This window comes from Lynx rufus, unplaced genomic scaffold, assembly GCF_022079265.1.
Source record: "Lynx rufus isolate CCGP_SWC_20201006 ecotype Redwood Valley unplaced genomic scaffold, mLynRuf1.p SCAF_9, whole genome shotgun sequence".
Lineage (NCBI taxonomy): Eukaryota > Metazoa > Chordata > Mammalia > Carnivora > Felidae > Lynx > Lynx rufus.
In genome coordinates, this window is record NW_025814897.1 from 25,426,704 (window position 1) to 25,443,762 (window position 17,059).

The window sequence follows — 17,059 nt, forward strand, 5'->3', positions numbered from 1 at the left end:
ATTATGTCCTCCAAAGAGCCCCAACTCGTATACGTGTGGTGCTAAGTGGTAACAAGTGGGAGACAAGGTCTCTAATCTACTGTAGGAAAGCAACTGAGGTAAGCAACGAGTCTTCTCGTTCCTTAACGTGGACAAGGACTGCAGAGGTGAGTGAGACAACTGGCACTTGAGGTTCAATTCGGGAGCTACTTCTGGGCACGTGGCAATGACGCGGTCACTTTTTGTGCCTCAGTTTCCTCATCTACAAAATGGGGCCAGAGGAGGAGAGAACACTATTTGACAACACAGAATGCTCCTCTGTAGCTACTGCAATTGAAAAAATAATCAGAGACTGCTATGTTTTTCAGGGATCTGGGAAGCATTTTGCTTAGGTCTACCAAACAGATAGGAAAACACTGGGCCACTTCTCTCAGATTGTTTTGTAATTGGACGGGGTTCATAATGTATCTTCAAACAAGAGAAAATGGAGCTTTCTGATTGTATCAGTTTGATAACCGTAAGCAGTTCACAGTAAGGTAAGAAGGTACATTTTGGCGGAAGCCAGCGTTGCATTTGATGTATTCTTAACTCAGCTAACAGGCAGCCTTTCAAGCCACGTTATCTGCCCCCACATCTTGACCTAATTTAACAAGTTGCCATGGGAGCCCAGTGAAGGTTGATGCAATTTTCTTATCTTCGGAGGAAGAATGTAACAGTGCAAGAGAATGTGAAAATTCAGTTTCTAACTGATTTCCACACGTACAGTGCAGTAACTAAGACATCACATGAAGAAGTGAAATGCAGTCCTTTGAAGGTGAGAGAGACAAAGACCCAAGCTCCCTGTGCGTAATGGCAGGGAAATGACTCTCTTCCCAGCTCGGAGGACGTATACATACACACTTTAGCTGAAGCCAAGTACTGGTGATGGAAACGAACACGGCTCCTCCTGTGTGGCCACACATACTCTGGAGTAACAGAATTTTAAGGGAATGAACAAAAAAGGAGAGAGAAAATAGGTGTGACTTTAACAGGCAATAGAAAGTTTGCCAACACTCATACAACGCTTTCTGCTTGCCAAAGGCCTCTTCCAAACTTCAGCTCATCTTAACACGTCTGCATAAGGCCAGAGCCCCATCTCTAGGAATCCCAGGCACGTGCACGCCCTGCAGCTGGCGGAGGGGGCTGAACAGGTATGTTCCATCCCCTTCCCCATCCCCTAGAGTGGACCTGAAATGATACGGGACCACAATGAGCGGGCAAGGGCAAGGGAACCACCACAGAGCATTCGTTTGCAGTGTGGACAGATCTCCACCAAGCACTGAGCCCAGGAAAAATGTCCCCAAAATTTGGGCTGCCCCCCCCATACGCCTAACAAATCCTGACCTTCATGCAGACCACAGCAAGAAGAAAAAATCTAGTCCAAGTCTAAGGACAATTCTCATTACACAAATTCGACAAGATCATGAACCCTCAAGGGCTACTCCTGGCCCTTATCTGCACTCAACAGTGCTCAGAAACATTTGTTGGAACAACTGGTTTGTTACAACTGAGCTCCCAACCCACACCCCCCATGCTTAGTATCATACCTAGCACTCCTTTGCTTCATTAACTGATTTAGTTCAATTACATTTGCCCAGATCTCCCACCACCAAGATAAGGATGAACACCTTCCACTTTACTAAAAGTAGAAAAGGGTACAAGGTAAATTTGCCTAAAATCACACAGTGTGGTAGAGCTGGGGGGCAGCCCAGGGGACTTCTGTTTTCTGGGCTATTGTTCTCACCACCATATGAGACAGGGTGAAAAGCTGTATCCCCAGCCATAAAGCAAAACTGGATGGTGAGATGCTTAAAACGTGCTTTTAAATGCAAGCGGCTGCTTTAGTCTTCGAGGCCTTTAACTGACAGTCACCTTCCCTCTTCTTCCACTCACTGGGTGTTATACTCCCTTAGAGAAAGAGAGAGAGAGAGACAGAGAAAAGAAGGAAGAAAGCAAGAGCACCTTTTAAAAACAACCCACTCAGGGGCGCCTGGGTGGCTCAGTCGGTTGAGCGTTCAACTCTTGATTTCAGCCCAGGTCATGATCCCAGGGTGTTGTGGGATTGAGCCCCATGTCAGGTTCTGTGCTGAGCATGGAGCCTGCTTGGGGCCCCTCCCCCTTCTCGCACACATTCTCTCTTTCTCTAAAATAAAATAATTTAAAAAAATCCATCCAAATCAGGGGTGACGTCAGCCATAACTCAGACCTCCAGAGCACACCTGTATTTCTGCTGAAAGAACTTTCTGATGCTCCTATCTATTTGGCTCTGAGCTGGACTTCCAGGGAAGCCTCGCGGGCAGCAGGCTGATGCTGGGCTATCTTGATGGCAGCTCATGTCTCTAATTTGTATTTCACATTCATTCTGAATTCACAGTTCATCCCTTCCTGTCTCTCCCTGAAACAGGGACACTTGGAAAGATTCTCAGATAATTCTTTCGAGGTACTAAGATCATCTCAGTCAAAACCCTTTCAGTCACTCTTGTAGACTGTTAGCTCGGCAGGCTTCTCCCACACAGGAAATCCAATAACTAAGACACGTAACACTTTCAGAGGGGTTTCTATTAGAGGCGGAGATCGGGCTGCCACCCCTCCCAGAAACTCCTACATCTGCGTAACGGCCAGAGATCCTGACCAGAATCTTTTCCCATGAAGGGCGACCGAAACCATCAGGCTTTCTCTGGCCATAATCCAAACTTTAGAACTTAGGGGTCAGTTTCCTTAATCTCGTTATCCACAAAACCACCCTCCCAAGCCAAGTTTTCATGATCACATACCTAGCTAAGACAGACTGATGAAAACTGCCATAGGAGAAACATTGACTGTGGATGCTGGTGGTGAGAAGGGTGATTATGCCAGAGAGAATACAGAAACACCTTCAGCGAGGGGAAACTAAGTTCAGGACTTGGTACCGGAAGTCAGGGTTGAGGCTGAAGAAGGGCTGGCCTTTACATTCGGCAAATGGCAGAGCACGGATCTCCCCGCGCCGCGAGAACAGAAGCAAGCGTGACCAGCTAGAGACCCCGCCACCTCCCAAGCCCATACAGTCATGCTGGAGGTTCCTGGGTCTTTCCTTTCTCCTCCTAATTAAGCTGCATGACTCCCCACTCCTTCCTCAGTATCCAACTGGAGTCCGGGGCTTAAAATACCCAGGAGCTGAGACTACAGGAGCCAGCACTCTTATACACCTTGAAAGAGGCTGAATATATTTTTTGAATATACACCTTGAATACACTTTTCCTCATTCCAGAAGTCATCAATGGAAAGGGGCAAACTTTCTAACAGTCTGCTGTCCGGAGATGGGAGAGGACTCCCTTGGAAAGCAGCACTTTTCCACATGCTAGTGACACTGAAGCAAAGACTGTGGGAAGCTACCGTAGAAAGAACAGGGTGCCTTTCTGGGTCCTGACTCTGTACAGACCTTGTTGCTACCTTAAAACACAGAAATAATATTTCCTGGCCACCGCTTCATGCAAGGAACTGCACCAGGAGCTAAATGGAATAGACAGCACGAAAGACACACTCCTGAACTTTAAAGGTGGAGTAAATTTTCTCAGCCTTTGAGTCGTTCTCAAAGGTCAGCTGGCTTCCCTAGTAAAACCCTGAGAGTTCCCTGCTAGAAGAATGAGGATCAAGCCCGCTTTTGAGATCAGCCAGGCACCGCCCTAGAAACACAGGTATGACGATTTGCCTCCATCCACACGAAGGGTGCCCCCATGTCAACCTGTCCAGGGTGGGGTCAAGTGCAAGACAATGGTGGCCTACACAGGGGAGTAATCAAAGCTTAAAATAAGCTCCACTCAAGCAACACAATTTCTAATTCTTAGAAAACACTACAGTCTTCTAGAAAGGATCTGACAGTTAATACATTAACGCTCCTCGGATATTTCACAGATACCCTCTTCAAAAGCCTCCAAGGTTAGGCAGCACGTGGGCTACGACACGTTCAGACAATGAACTGTTTGATTACCCAGATTCTCCATCAAAGCCTAAGCTCTCAATATCCACCTCCCACATCCCATGCTCTTTCTTCATTCACTCGTAGAAGAAAATCAGTAATAGAGCTAAGTGAGGAAAAAAGCAAGGGTTTCCCAACAGAGAGGCCAGGATCTGGACAGTGTAGGGTGACCAAGGGCACCTTTACCATTTGAACGGCCAGCCGATTGAGAACTCCCCTATAGAACAATCTAGAGTGTAAGCCATTCCATGATGCCTCTGAGGGAGAAGTTTTCCCTACCACTCTTGGAAATGATCCCTTGGGATAGAATGACACTGTTTACTTCCAAAAGTCAATGGCTATTCACAGAATGGGGGGACAGACGGATCGGACGTCTTAGAGGCTTGTTCGTCCCAGCTCCCCCGCAAAAAAGAAAGAGGCTGACTTCAGTCTCTAGGGACATGCACACGGTGCCTTCTACTGAACCCACCCATGGCAATAAGCACACAGAGGCGGCTGAGGTGGGGGCAGGGCGCCTACCTGTGTAGCCCGCCAGGGCGGCAGCAGGAATGACAGGCTTGTCCTTGTTGAGGTCAGCACGGTCACGCACATAGTCCTTGAAGGTGCCCTTGGGCTTGTGGTTGGGCAGGGCGGCTGGATAGTCCTCTGAGTCGAAGCTGTCATAGGAGGGGACGCGCTGCAGGCTGTTGAAAGAGGACTGGCTGCTCCAGGACTGGGTGAGGCGGTCACAACTGTCGTAGCTCTCCACGCTCTCAAAAGAGTCCTGGCCTCCGAGCTTACCTGGGGGAAAAGGAGGTGGGAAGAGGGCAGGGGGAGAGGAATTGGGAAAAGACAACTGTAAAAACCCTCTCAGTGACGACGGACTGCTCATCAGACCCGAAGGAGGGATGGAAGAATGGAGAGGCCAGTGGAAACGGAAGCATATGGGTGTCCGGGGGGGTAGGGCGCCTCACTGGGCCCCGTCCGCGAGCCCACCGCCACCGTGTTGTCCTGTGTTACAGCCCCCGGGACAGAGACTCAGCTGTATGTTGCTCTTATCAGTCAGAGGGGCACAGGAGTGTTCAGAACCAGAATTCCAGGGCCAGAAATCCAAGAGCAGAGCATCATACACGGTATTACAGAATTTCTGGCTGACGCAGTAGACTCAACGAAGAGATAAAGAAATCAGAGCAGTGTCAGGCTTAACTCCCTACTCCAAATCAGGCCAATGAGATGATTTCAAAAGGCCCAATTTGGCAAAATACTTTGGTCATAAGAAAAAAAAAATTTCCACTAGACTAAGAGCAGATTCACCTTCCTTGACCTTGGAACTGAAGTGTTATTTTTTAGCATTTTTTCCAAATACTATTTTTAAATGAAATACATGCAATGCCTCTATGCCTTCTCAAATACAGAAATAAGTTACGAGATGCTTTTTTCCAAGAGATTAAAAAACAAACAAACAAACAAACAAAAAACACTATCGCTCTTCTATCCATGTTCTTTGTCCTCTCCAAGTACAATTTTGTACTTGGAATTTATACTTCACTGGGGGAGTGTGGCCAATAAAAAACAAAGGAGCTGATTAAAGAGTTAAGGTCCATAGCAATGTCAGAAATCCTTTACTCTAGGAGTTGCTTCAGGCATTCTTAACTGACCACAAGATCATGCAAGTTCATTAATTTCCCAAACCAGGTTATAAACAGCTGCTGTGATTGCATAATAGCTCCTAGAGAAATTTCCATTGGCAAAAATGCCATTAAAAAGGAGACTAACCAAAAAAATAAATAATTTGGAGGAAAATAAATGTATCTAAAAGCTAAAAAGCTCACAGGAATATGTTCTATGTTCTCCTTCCAGACAGTTTTCAGACAACCTAAACTAAATCACGGGAGACTAAATGGCCATCTTGATTCAGCACTAGCCAAGAGGCAAAAGGATGTGACAAATGTATATGCAGAAATACTACGTCAACTCTCAGTTGTTCAGAGGTGGCTGGTCTACTAGAAAGCTTAAAGCCCAGAGTAAGATTGGCCTATACAAGCTAATACTGGTGGGTTTCTGGTGTATTCTCCCCTTCATAATAGTGGGGGTTGTGGTTAGCACAGTGTAATTCAAATATTTAATTATGGTATCCAAACTGAAACTAAATATATACTAATTGGGAAGGAAGATATGTTGCTCATAAAATTTAAACAAACAACCAAAAAATCCAAGATAAAAGGTATTCAACTAAATATATACTTTTTTGTAAAGCCACTGTTACAGATTTCCTGAGCCCCTTATCCCCTCCAATACTGCTTTACCTACTTAATCTCATTCCTTCCTCAAACCATCCATTCAAAAGGTAGTTATTTACCTACTTAATCTCATTCCTTCCTCAAATCATCCATTCGAAGAAGAGTAATCTCCAGAAGTCAAACCAAAGAGCTTCATGGGTTACTGGCTCTGCCTACCCAGTCCACTGGCACGTTTGCAAGTCTTTATTATTATGACAAATGAAAGAATTGTCTTTTCCAGAAAATTCACATTACAAGACTCAAGAAAACAGCCTACAATGCGAATGCAATAGCCTTTTTTGAACAGAACAGGAAATTTTGTGGTGTCTCATAAAAAGGTGTTGGCTAAGACCAGCTCTCCATCTTAATGGTCATTCAATTTCTCTGTGAGACAAACACACCGATAGAAAGCCGAAGAAAGAGAATTTTTCATGAAGAACACCCCACCCGAGTCGCCAGTATTTAGGTGGTATTGATACGTAAATCTCTCTGAGCCGATCCTACCTCTGTCAGTCACTTTTATATTTGGAGGCCGTGGAGAATGGAATTTCCACAAGCAGGAGAGCTGAGTTTCCAAGGAGCCCCAAAAAGCAAGGGCACTAAACTAGGCCATAACCACCCTCTGGCAGCCTCTCAAACATGAGCCAAATGTAACTCAGTGGAGGGTTGTGGTTTATGGCAGTAGGCTGCTTTCTTTTAGCTCTATTTCACAATCCTGGAGCTGGGAACCTTCGTTTACGGGTATTTTCTCCAAAAATGGGTTGAATCCAACTGGATTAGGCACTCAGTTATGCTACTGTGCTCATGCAGGGAAGCATGTGCTCTCGAAGACGTCCACTGGCAAGCTTCTCGGAGAAATGGCTCAGAGCAAGTTCCTTCCAAAGCTATCGGACTCCACCAAAGAGACCTCAGAGCACTCTGAACAGTGGATGGGGTAGCCCCACAGCAACCCGCTGCACAGACTAACACAAAGACAGTACTCAGAGTCCAAATAAGTGGGACACAGAAGCACTTTGTATACTATAATGCTGTACACGAATACCACGATTATTACTACTAATAATCCGCTAACAGTGATGCATTCATTCGAACCAATCACACCATGGCCGTTTCCATCAGCCCCTGGAAGATGTCATGTTTGCGGAACTTCTCAACTGCAAAAAAGCAGCCATGAGCAAAATGGTCTTCCTCCCCAGTTCGTGTGGTCAGTCTGTCGTAAGGGAAGGAGAACGAGGCCAGAGAGAAACACCCCGCGCCCCTTCGTCCGGGTCACTCTCCGGTCCACAGTCACTGACCGTGGGGTCGGAAGGATGCTGGGGCCCAAAACCAAGAACAAGAGAAGGAGGGGGAGAAGGGACAATCACACAAACGCAAAGCCAGACGCAATTTAAAAACAGCGTGACGGCAGAGCTACCCGAAGTTATGCCACGGCAGAGCCCAGCCCTCACACTCGGCCTCATCGCATATATGTACAGAAAGCCCCATGAGAAAGAGTTCTACTGCTTTGACCTGCCTGGAAAAAAAAAAAAAAAGCGCACACATAACACATGTGTGTGTATGTATTTAAATAGACATGCATCCAAAAATAAAAAAAAAAAAAAAGAGTCAGAAAGGGGAAGGCAAAACTGGTTCCACCCATCCCCTTCGGTCTGAAACACAAACACCCTGGGGCCCTAAGACGGAAGATTACAGGTTCAGATTTTGCTAGGGACTTTCCCTCTGCAGGGCCTACTGCCTACCCTAAGTGCCTGCTGGGAGGAAGTGTAAGCCTCACACTCAAAGAAGATGACAATGTGTATGGCCCCTGGTGCCTGTAGAATGATTCTTCAAAGTGAAGATGTCTTTGGGCTCCCCTCTGAGGCTCAGAAGAGGCAGCAGAGGGATTCATCACTGAGCAGAAATCACTCCCAGGCCAGCCCAGCCTGTCTTCTGTGGCCGAAGTGCTCAGAGCACCAGCTCGAGGAGCTTTCTCCTGTTCCTCTTCCTGTTTGTAATTTTTCTCCATTTATCCATCGGCTTTTTTTTTTTTTTCCAACTTTCTAGAAATCAGCTCATTCTTCCTCGATGAACAAATATCTCCTGACAGAAGACTACTTTTCTCAGAAACAAAACAATCTGGACACTTCACGAGGTGGGCGTGTGCCTCTGAGTGTTGATGTCCTGATCTTAAATTCGGGTGTGCTTGACCTTTCTTTGCTTTATAAAGTCAGTCAGCTCTATTTTGAAACATTTACTTCCCTGTCAGTGAATGTTTTATCATTGTCCTAAGAGTCGTGTCAACAAGAGTACCTTCTTTTGGAAGCCTCTGGCCACCTTGTTCCCTGGTCCTCTAGCTAAGTATTACACATTTCCACCACACTGCTGATGACCGATTCCAAATAATCCACTGGTTAACCATCTTGTGTCTTCCCAAACCAAAGAAGTCACCGGAGGCTAGAGAGCCCAGGCGAAGCAGAGGTCATTCAGATACCAAGCCAGGGTCTACGGTCTGATGGAGAAATACTCTAGGAGGAACACTAGGGCACATGTGGAGTTCAGGGCTTTCCAGCAGGGTCACCTGAACCATTTTTAACTGGTTGTGTCTTCTTGAAGCAAAATTCTCCCAAAGAAGATAAATCATACCTTTAAAAACCACCACATTCAACCAGTTATTATTTAATAAAATATCTTACCCAAGTAAGAAATGTGACTGGTCACCATGCCAATTCCAGCATGGACACCATGGTCTTTGTCATGATGGTGGACCTGGCTAAAATTCCAGGTTGGAAAGCCCTTAATATCTACCTATTCTTGGGACCTGGAAAACTCACAAAGTTAGGTAATTTCTCGGAAACCCAAGAGCCTCTAGAGAAGAAATCGGACCTACCACGACTGGTCCTCCCCATGCACATGTTGTCTGGGGTTACAACTTCTTGTTTGATGGCGAAGTAGTCCGTCTGCAAAGTGTCTGTCTGCAGAGGGTCCCGGAGAATGACCGAGGGGTAGTCGTTCTCATACTTGAGGGAGAGGAGTTCCTCTGAGCTGATGGGATGGAGAGTCTGGTAGGACTCTGTAATGAAGCTAGGCTCTGAGAACTCCGAGGGAGGAACGCACTGAGCATGCTCGATACCATAACCTGGAAACAGAGAGCGTGTGCCATTGGAGAGAGGGCCAATTTGCACCTAAAATAAGCACATCTTCACCATTTACAATAGCCCCACAAGCTGAAAACAAGCTTACTACCTTAGAGATTGAAAGGAACATATTTTAAGTCAGGAGGGCCTGGGTGTTTAACCTTGCTCTACTACTGAACAAGATACTTCCTTGACAAGATACTTCCCTTTTCTGGCTTAATTTACACATCTCTAAAATGGGGATGATTGCAATCTTCCTCAGAGCGTTGTGATAAAGATCAAAGGAGAGTGTATGTGTAAACTGCCTACCAACACTTGCCATCTTGGAGTGAATACCACTGTTGTTATTAGAATAAAAATCATAATAAACCCGTAAAATGAAAACAACCTGCTCAAGACTCCCTTCCAAAGCAAGGCCATCAGATAAGAACAGCCCTACCCTAATTCTCTTCTTCTGGCCACCTCTCCAGTATGGTTGGGTTGTCATATCTGCTAGTAAAAGGAAAAGAGAAAGGGCCACAGCCATATCTCTAACCCAACCCTCTGATGGCCAGCATGGTGCACGGGATCAAATAAGGTCAAAGTTCAGGGGTCAAGTTGTAGTCTCTCTGCATGACTTTTATGCTGAAGATATCAGAGAGAGAGATCCTGGCATGAAGGAGTTTGCAGGTTAATAAAAACACCAACATGTAAATAGGTTGAAGCCTTGTGCCTTGTGGGAATAACAAAATAAATAACATAGAGGCTACAGTTAAGAAAATATTATTTTCCACAGAATTACCACAAAGGAGCCTGAGATCATCTGGGACAGGAATCCTTTCCTAGGTCCCCATCATAGGAAGAAAAAACCACAGGAGACGAGTGAAAGACGAACTTACTAATGAAGTAATCCGAGGTATAGCGGGATTCTGGATAGGTAGGGTTCACTCCATTAACTTGATATGGTTTCACATCCTCTGTAACAGACAGGGCGAGGAACAAAACAAAGAGGTCAACGCACAAGTAACGTTTGGCCTAAAAGGACCTTGGACATAAGGACTGCAATGATCTCAGTCCCTCTTCTAAGAAATCTGCATGTTCATTAACTGAGCTGGTGTCTGAGTCTACCCTGACTGGGGCCTTGTCTAGAAATGAGATCACAAAAGTATGGCTAAGTCTATTATTTCAGTAGCTGCAAAATGGTATTTAATATCTTGGAAAGAACACCAGTGAGTAATCTCCAAGGGCTGGGAAGGCATTCCACCCTCATTCTAATGGACGCGTGTACCACATTACCATCGGAGGCTTGGGAAGTTACCAGCCCAACACTCAGGCTGATGCGTTCCAAAACTTTTCGGAAACATATTACAATCTTTAGGTAGGTTGATTTTAACTTCTTCTAACAGAAGTCTGGTTTTTGTGTTGTGTTTTTTCAATCGCCCCCACATTTCAAGTGTGGGCCCAGAGGAGAACAGGACACTGGTAAGGTGACTCTTTGGTGGATGTGGCAGGGCTTATACAAAGAGAGAAAACAGTTATCACCAACTGCTGCTGGTGACCTGGTGCTAACTCCCCTTGGAAGGAGAAAGGAATGTAGGCGAATTAACTAAGCACAGACAAGGTCTCCGCTGAACGAAGGTAAATTCAGGATCCTCTCATTACCCTGGAATCCAGTGCCGTGACCTCAGCCATTGTATGGAGGGGTCTGATTCTGTTTCACAGTAAGAATCAGACATAAAGAGGGAGTATTGGTTTGGGTTTTTTCCTCAGATACCTGATAGCTTGTTGGGAGCAGAGACTGCTGGGAAAACAAGTTTATGCCTGCACCGAAAAAACAGTTCCCAGTCGAGATAAAATGATTAAACTCTGCTTTAGCAGTTTATCAGATTGAAACATCCCTGTACCTTTGGCCTTCCACCCCACCCCAAACAGCTATGTTCTGTTGCTCTAGTTTAATTACAGAACAAAAGCCATAGCCTCCATGCAAACACGCTGCTCAGCTCTTCAAGGATCTGAAGGGAGATGGTTCTTTACTGCCTCTCCCAGTAGAAAATGGGTAGGACGAGAGGACTCGTGTTCGCAAACATCTTCAATTATTTCCCCATCTGCCTAAATTCTATTCCATTATGCCTTGGCGGGGAGCAAGTAAGCTACACCTGTCTCAGGGACCCAGAGGCTCCCGCAGGAGTCCACATTATTATACAAAGAAGGCAGGGCAGGAAGTTCAATCAAAGAAGACCTACGTTTAAGGAAATGAGCGATCTAGAGGAAACCACCTAATCTGCCCTCATTTTACAGATGAGGACACCAACGGCACCCGCGCTACTCTTCGCATCTCACGGGGCTGTTTTGAGAATCCAGAGACAACACGTATTTGAAAGCACTCCGGGAACAAGGAGGTGCTGCGCAGTTATTAACGACAGCTGTGATCACAAACGCTCCAGAAACACCTGGCAACTCCATGGAGCTCAAGAGAGGGAAACAGCGTTATCAGTAGAATAAATTTGGGTTACACGGTCTGGTAGAATCCACCTTTGTGTTTATACGCCAATGGTTACATCAGATCTGTTATGAGCCTGCCCCATCTCTTCCCTCTATAAACAGGTCACTCGTGTCAACACGTAGGAGTGGGTGTTTGTGCAGTCACAGGGACATGTCGGGGTTTCGGGAAGCCTGTGCCCGGCCGTCCTCAGGCCTCAGGCGTGGTAGCCGCAGCGAGATTCACCTAGTTCTTGACTGCGTTTGTTTATTTATTTATTTTCCGGCAGAGGCGGAGGAGAAGGAAGATAACACCTCTGGGCCCAGAGGAATCTAATTTGGGGCTCTCCTGAGCATCGCGGAGTGGAAAATCTCCTCGAACAAAGGAAGGTATTATATGGAATAAAAGTTCTAATCCGGAGCTCTGCTCCCCGCCCCCAGCGTCTGCGCCACGGGCTGGAGCTGGTGACCACAGGGAAAGGGTGGGCCTGGGTCAGAGAGGCCACCGGGCTTCTAGGCTTACAGTCAGCTGGAGGGCACCGCTGACTGCTGGTAACTGCAATTTATTTTAAGAAGAAATTCAGAAAAATAAGTGCAAAAACACCCAAGTTTGCCGCCTGCTGCTGTTTCTATACTCAGCCAGGACTGTGGTACATGAGTCACTTGGTCCAAAAAGGTTGGAAGAGGCTCGTAGAGGAGGCCATGTCATTACAAGGTTGCAACATGGTATCCTGACATGACCCCGGTGTCTGTTCTGGATGACAAAGGTATACCACACCGCTGTAACCCCAACCCCGTTACTGGGCAGGGAAGCCGGTCTTACTAGTTAGCTCCGAGCATCGAAGCTTTCTTGCGGGATGTGGACAGGTACCACACTGGCATGGATCAAGGGAATGGGTATGAAGACTGCCAGGCAAAAAACAAAAAAAAAAAAACCAAAAAAACAACTATCTGTCTTGGAGCTGGCCGAAGACACTGCTCGAAGAGAACATGAGTTTAAGGTAAGAACGGAGATGAGAATTTTGCATCGCAAGAAGCGTCCAGAGTGCAATCTTGTGAAATATTACAATCTGGACCCCTAATACATAGGAGAAAGAGAAACTAACATTTACTAAGCACCTGCCACACGCCAGCCTGACATGCCTCCACAGCCCGTATTAAGACCTCGAGGGGACACCCACACATCATGGCATCGATGTCCCACCATTGGGTGTGTTCCCTCACCTGCCGCTGCAGCAGCCCCACCCGGCCTCCACACCGTTACCTTTCTGCAGGATCTCGAGATGTTCCCACAGAATGTCCCCGACGAAGTCCGGGGCCAGCTCGAGAAAGCAGTCTTTCCCTAGCGCACAGAGAGCTGCTCCATTCATACAGAACTTCTGGAAGTCCACACCTTTCAGGCTGAACTCATTCACAGCCCACATCACCCAGTCCCGAACATGGGTTTCTGTCCACTGCCGGGGGTCTGAGGAAAGAGAGCAAAGGGAGATCCAGCAGGTCACGTTTTACCTCTTGCCCATGCCCCAGACAGGACATTAAAGGATCTGAATGTCCTGAGGATGTTCTCTCATTTACAGATTTAGGAAGCACCCGCCTATAAAGGCATGTTGTGGGGCACCATTTATAATACTCCCCCCCGACACTCAACATCCCCAACTTCTCTATCTCGCCAGTTAGGAGATCACTATCATCGACCAAAAAAGTAATACATGAGTATTCTCCACCCTTCATTAAAAAATTCACGAAGCTCCTCTCTCACTGCCTTATTTTCATTAGGTTTTTTTTTTTTTTTTTTTTAAGTCCAGGACAAAGGAACAAAATGGCTTCTTTAATAGCAATAATGACAGTCAAGTCTGTTCTAGAGATTGCACTCACCTGCCTCTGCTCTTCACCGTTATAACTGACTTGAGGCATTATCATTAATCATTTTTACCTTGGCTAATTACAACTAGTAATAATCATAGCAACTAGTAACAGTAAGTCAAACGGTATTTGCTAATAACAATATTATCAGGTGCCTGTGTTCATCACACCAGACATCCTGCAAGGCTGGAACAGCATCAGAAAACAGACAATACATACTCTTCCTACGTGGCCTGAGGTGGAACGTGAGTACATCAGCGTGGCCCTCAAAGAGTTCAGAGGGCGGCAGGCTGTGGTGCTCACACCAGACCTGCTGTCAAGGTCACCCCCTTCAATCTAGCAGATGACTTTATGAGATGCTGGCAAGCCAGTGGTCAGAATTCCCTTTGTGAATATTCTGCTTTATGTTCTTGATAAGATGTTGGACATTGCTGTCAGCTGAGGTTTGTGGGAAAGTAGGACATACACGAGAGAAGGTTTGGAGACGCATTCACAGAATCTAACATGGGGGTCTGACTGGGCTGGAAGCAATAGACAGTGTTACCCTTACTCAACAGAAAAGTATTCTTTCTGCTCTCAATTGTTCAGGAAATGTTGCTTGCTGAAGGCTTAAGTGTTCTCCAGTCATTTGTCCTTTCTGACAACTCCAGTCCCCTTACATTCCTAAATAAACCCTTTCAGATGAGAACACCCAAGTATAAACACATTTCACCAAAGTACATGGAAAAGAAAAGAGCGATCAGTTAAATTCCAAGGAATGTAGCTCGCTGAGTTCATCCAATGATGGCCCAGAATGACTTGAAGGCTGTGTTTTCCAAGCTTGTCTGTGCTTTGGAATTGCCTGAGAGGCTTCAAAAATACTGATGCCACAAGGAATTGCATGTTAATGGGTCTGAGACATGGCCCCCGGCTAGGGATTCTTTGAAGATCCTGAACCTCATGTGCAAATAAGTTTGGGAACCACTGTCCTAAGACCAAGATGGCAGTTGTCAAACCCGGCAGATGGGAAAACATTAGCATGGAGGCACTGACCAAAGTATGATTAGCAATCACGTCTATCTCACTCTATAGGTGAGAAAACTGACCTCACCTAAAGGCCTGATCCCATCTCTTTTTCTATCAACAACATACCTTTGGGAATTCCCAGTCGTTGCTGTTCTTTAGAGAAACCACTGAAAGTAGCTTTCAACGCTTGAGACATCATTTCTTTGCTGCTTGGAGTTAACAGTGGGACATCAGCACATTCCATATCTGGAAGAAAAAAAAAAATGTCCTATGAATAATAAAAACAACACGGGCGATGGATGTTAGCTAGACTTACTATGGTGATCATTAAGCAATATATGCAAATATCAAATCATTATATTGTACGCATGAAACTAATACATGCCAATTATATCTCAATTTTAAAAAAACTAATAGGTAGTTAACCACCCGTAAGACATAATAGGACATGAATGGTCTGAAGAAAGCAAGTTGAGAAATAACTATACTAACATCCTCACCAGGGCAGGTGAAATTTGGGGGGCTTTCCACAGTGTGCTAGGCCCCTCAAAAAAAAAAAAAAAAAAGCCTGACTCTTGCCTAGAATGATGTGCATCCTTCACAAAAAAAAAAAAAAAAAAAAAAAAAAAAAAGCTTATTCTTTCTGTGTAGCTTTATTAATTCACCCAGAGTCCCTACTCACACTTCACATTCACTGAGAGTGTTATTGTGACTACATACTTCCAGTTACCTATGAAGAGGAAACAACATTCATTCATTCGACAAAACTGAGCACTTGTCATGTGTAAGGAATCAAGAGAAAACAGAAATGATCCCTACCCTCCCGGAGCTGGGTTATCAGATTCTGGCAGGGGATTCAGTCATTATAAAACCATTTGCCCAATTAAACATTCGAAGATGTCAATAAGGGCTTCAAAGGAGAAGCAGGAGATGAGATGTTAACGTGAAACAAAAATTCCGTCAAGGCTGGAGGAACCTGAAAGGGTCTCCCTTAGGAGAAGAGACGTGCATGACCAGAGATCTAAACCATGCATACTAGTTTAAAAAAGGAAAGTACTCTAGACCAGTAGTTCTCCAAGGGTGGTCCCCAGGCCAGCTGCATCATCATCACGTGGAAATTGTTACACATGCAAATATCAGTCCCACTCCAGACCTCCTGAATCAGAACCTCTGGGGGAGAGGGGGAAGCCCAGAAATCTGTGCTTTTAACACACAATCCAGGGGATCCTGATGACCATGGTCCTAGACAAGGGGGAGAAGCACAAATAAAGGCTGTGAAATGGGGGAAACTTTGCCTGTTTTAGTATCAAAAAAATGAATGCAGTGGGAGCAGAGAACCCCCAAGGACAGTTGTTTGAGAGAGGAAATAGACAAGCGCAGAATCTGTTAAGGGGTCCTGATGGATGTGAAGTGGCCCCACACTATAGTTCTGATTTGCATTTCCCTAATGATTAATGATGTCTAGCATCTTTCCATGTGCTTACTGGCCAACTTTGTATCTTCTTTGGAGAAAGGTCTATTCAAAGACTGTGCTCATTTTTAACAGAGTTGCTGAGGTTTTTGTTGTTGTTGTTGAGTTTTAGGAGTTCTCTACATACCCGAAAGAGTCGAGACAGGGTCTTAAAGAGAGATTCGTATCCTTCTGTTCACAGCAGCATTATTCACAATAGCTAAAATGTGGAGGCAAAGCCAAGTGGCCATCAAGAGATGAATGGATACACAAAATTTAGTGTATACACGCAATGTGGTCTTATTCCGCGGGACAAACCCACACATTACGCTAAGTGAGATAAGCCAATCACAGAAAGACAAATTATATGAGGTACTCAGAGTAATCAAATTCACAGAGACAGGAAGCAGAAAGGTAGCTGCCAGAGCCTGGAAGGAGAAAGGGATCGGGGGAGTTTAACGGGGACAGAGTTTCAGTTTCACAAGATGGAAAGAGTTCCGGAGGTGGATGGTGGCAATGGCTGTACAACATTGTGAATGTCTGTAACACCACTGACCTGTACACTGAAAAATGGTTAAGATGGTGAATTTTACGTTAGGTGTATTTTACCATAATAAAAAAAAAAGAGAGAAAAAAAGAGAGAGAGAGAGAGAGATCACCTTAGCTGTTCTGTAAAGAATGGTTGAGGCAGTGACTATGAATAGAGATGGGAAAATTTGGTAAAAAGTTATTGCATTAGTTGCAGTGAAAGATTATGGTGGCTTTGAGTAGGGAGACGGTGTTACAGATAAAGTAGGTGGACAAAGTTGAAGTGCATATGGGAGGTACTATCTATAAAACCTGATTTCTGTAGGTGGTGAGGAAGAGTAAGGTATCAAAATCTGTACATTTGCAAACATGTCATCTTTGGCTACATCCATCTGTATTTTTATCTCTATGT

At 45.3% G+C, this 17,059-nt stretch overlaps 1 protein-coding gene across 4 annotated transcripts in view; it reads right to left on the bottom strand.

The window, feature by feature from the left end:
• Positions 1 to 17,059, bottom strand: part of ETS1 (ETS proto-oncogene 1, transcription factor) — a 64,483-nt gene that overhangs the window by 15,134 nt on the left and 32,290 nt on the right. For 2 of the 4 annotated variants that reach the window (XM_047072282.1, XM_047072283.1), the window contains 5 exons: positions 14,796 to 14,915; positions 13,066 to 13,266; positions 10,223 to 10,300; positions 9,098 to 9,346; positions 4,493 to 4,753 (listed from right to left, as the gene is read on the bottom strand). In XM_047072282.1, the coding sequence (XP_046928238.1) occupies positions 4,493 to 4,753; positions 9,098 to 9,346; positions 10,223 to 10,300; positions 13,066 to 13,266; positions 14,796 to 14,915 (909 nt within the window). The remainder of the gene's footprint in view (positions 1 to 4,492; positions 4,754 to 9,097; positions 9,347 to 10,222; positions 10,301 to 13,065; positions 13,267 to 14,795; positions 14,916 to 17,059) is intronic. The other 2 variants (XM_047072284.1, XM_047072285.1) reach the window with 1 other exon arrangement.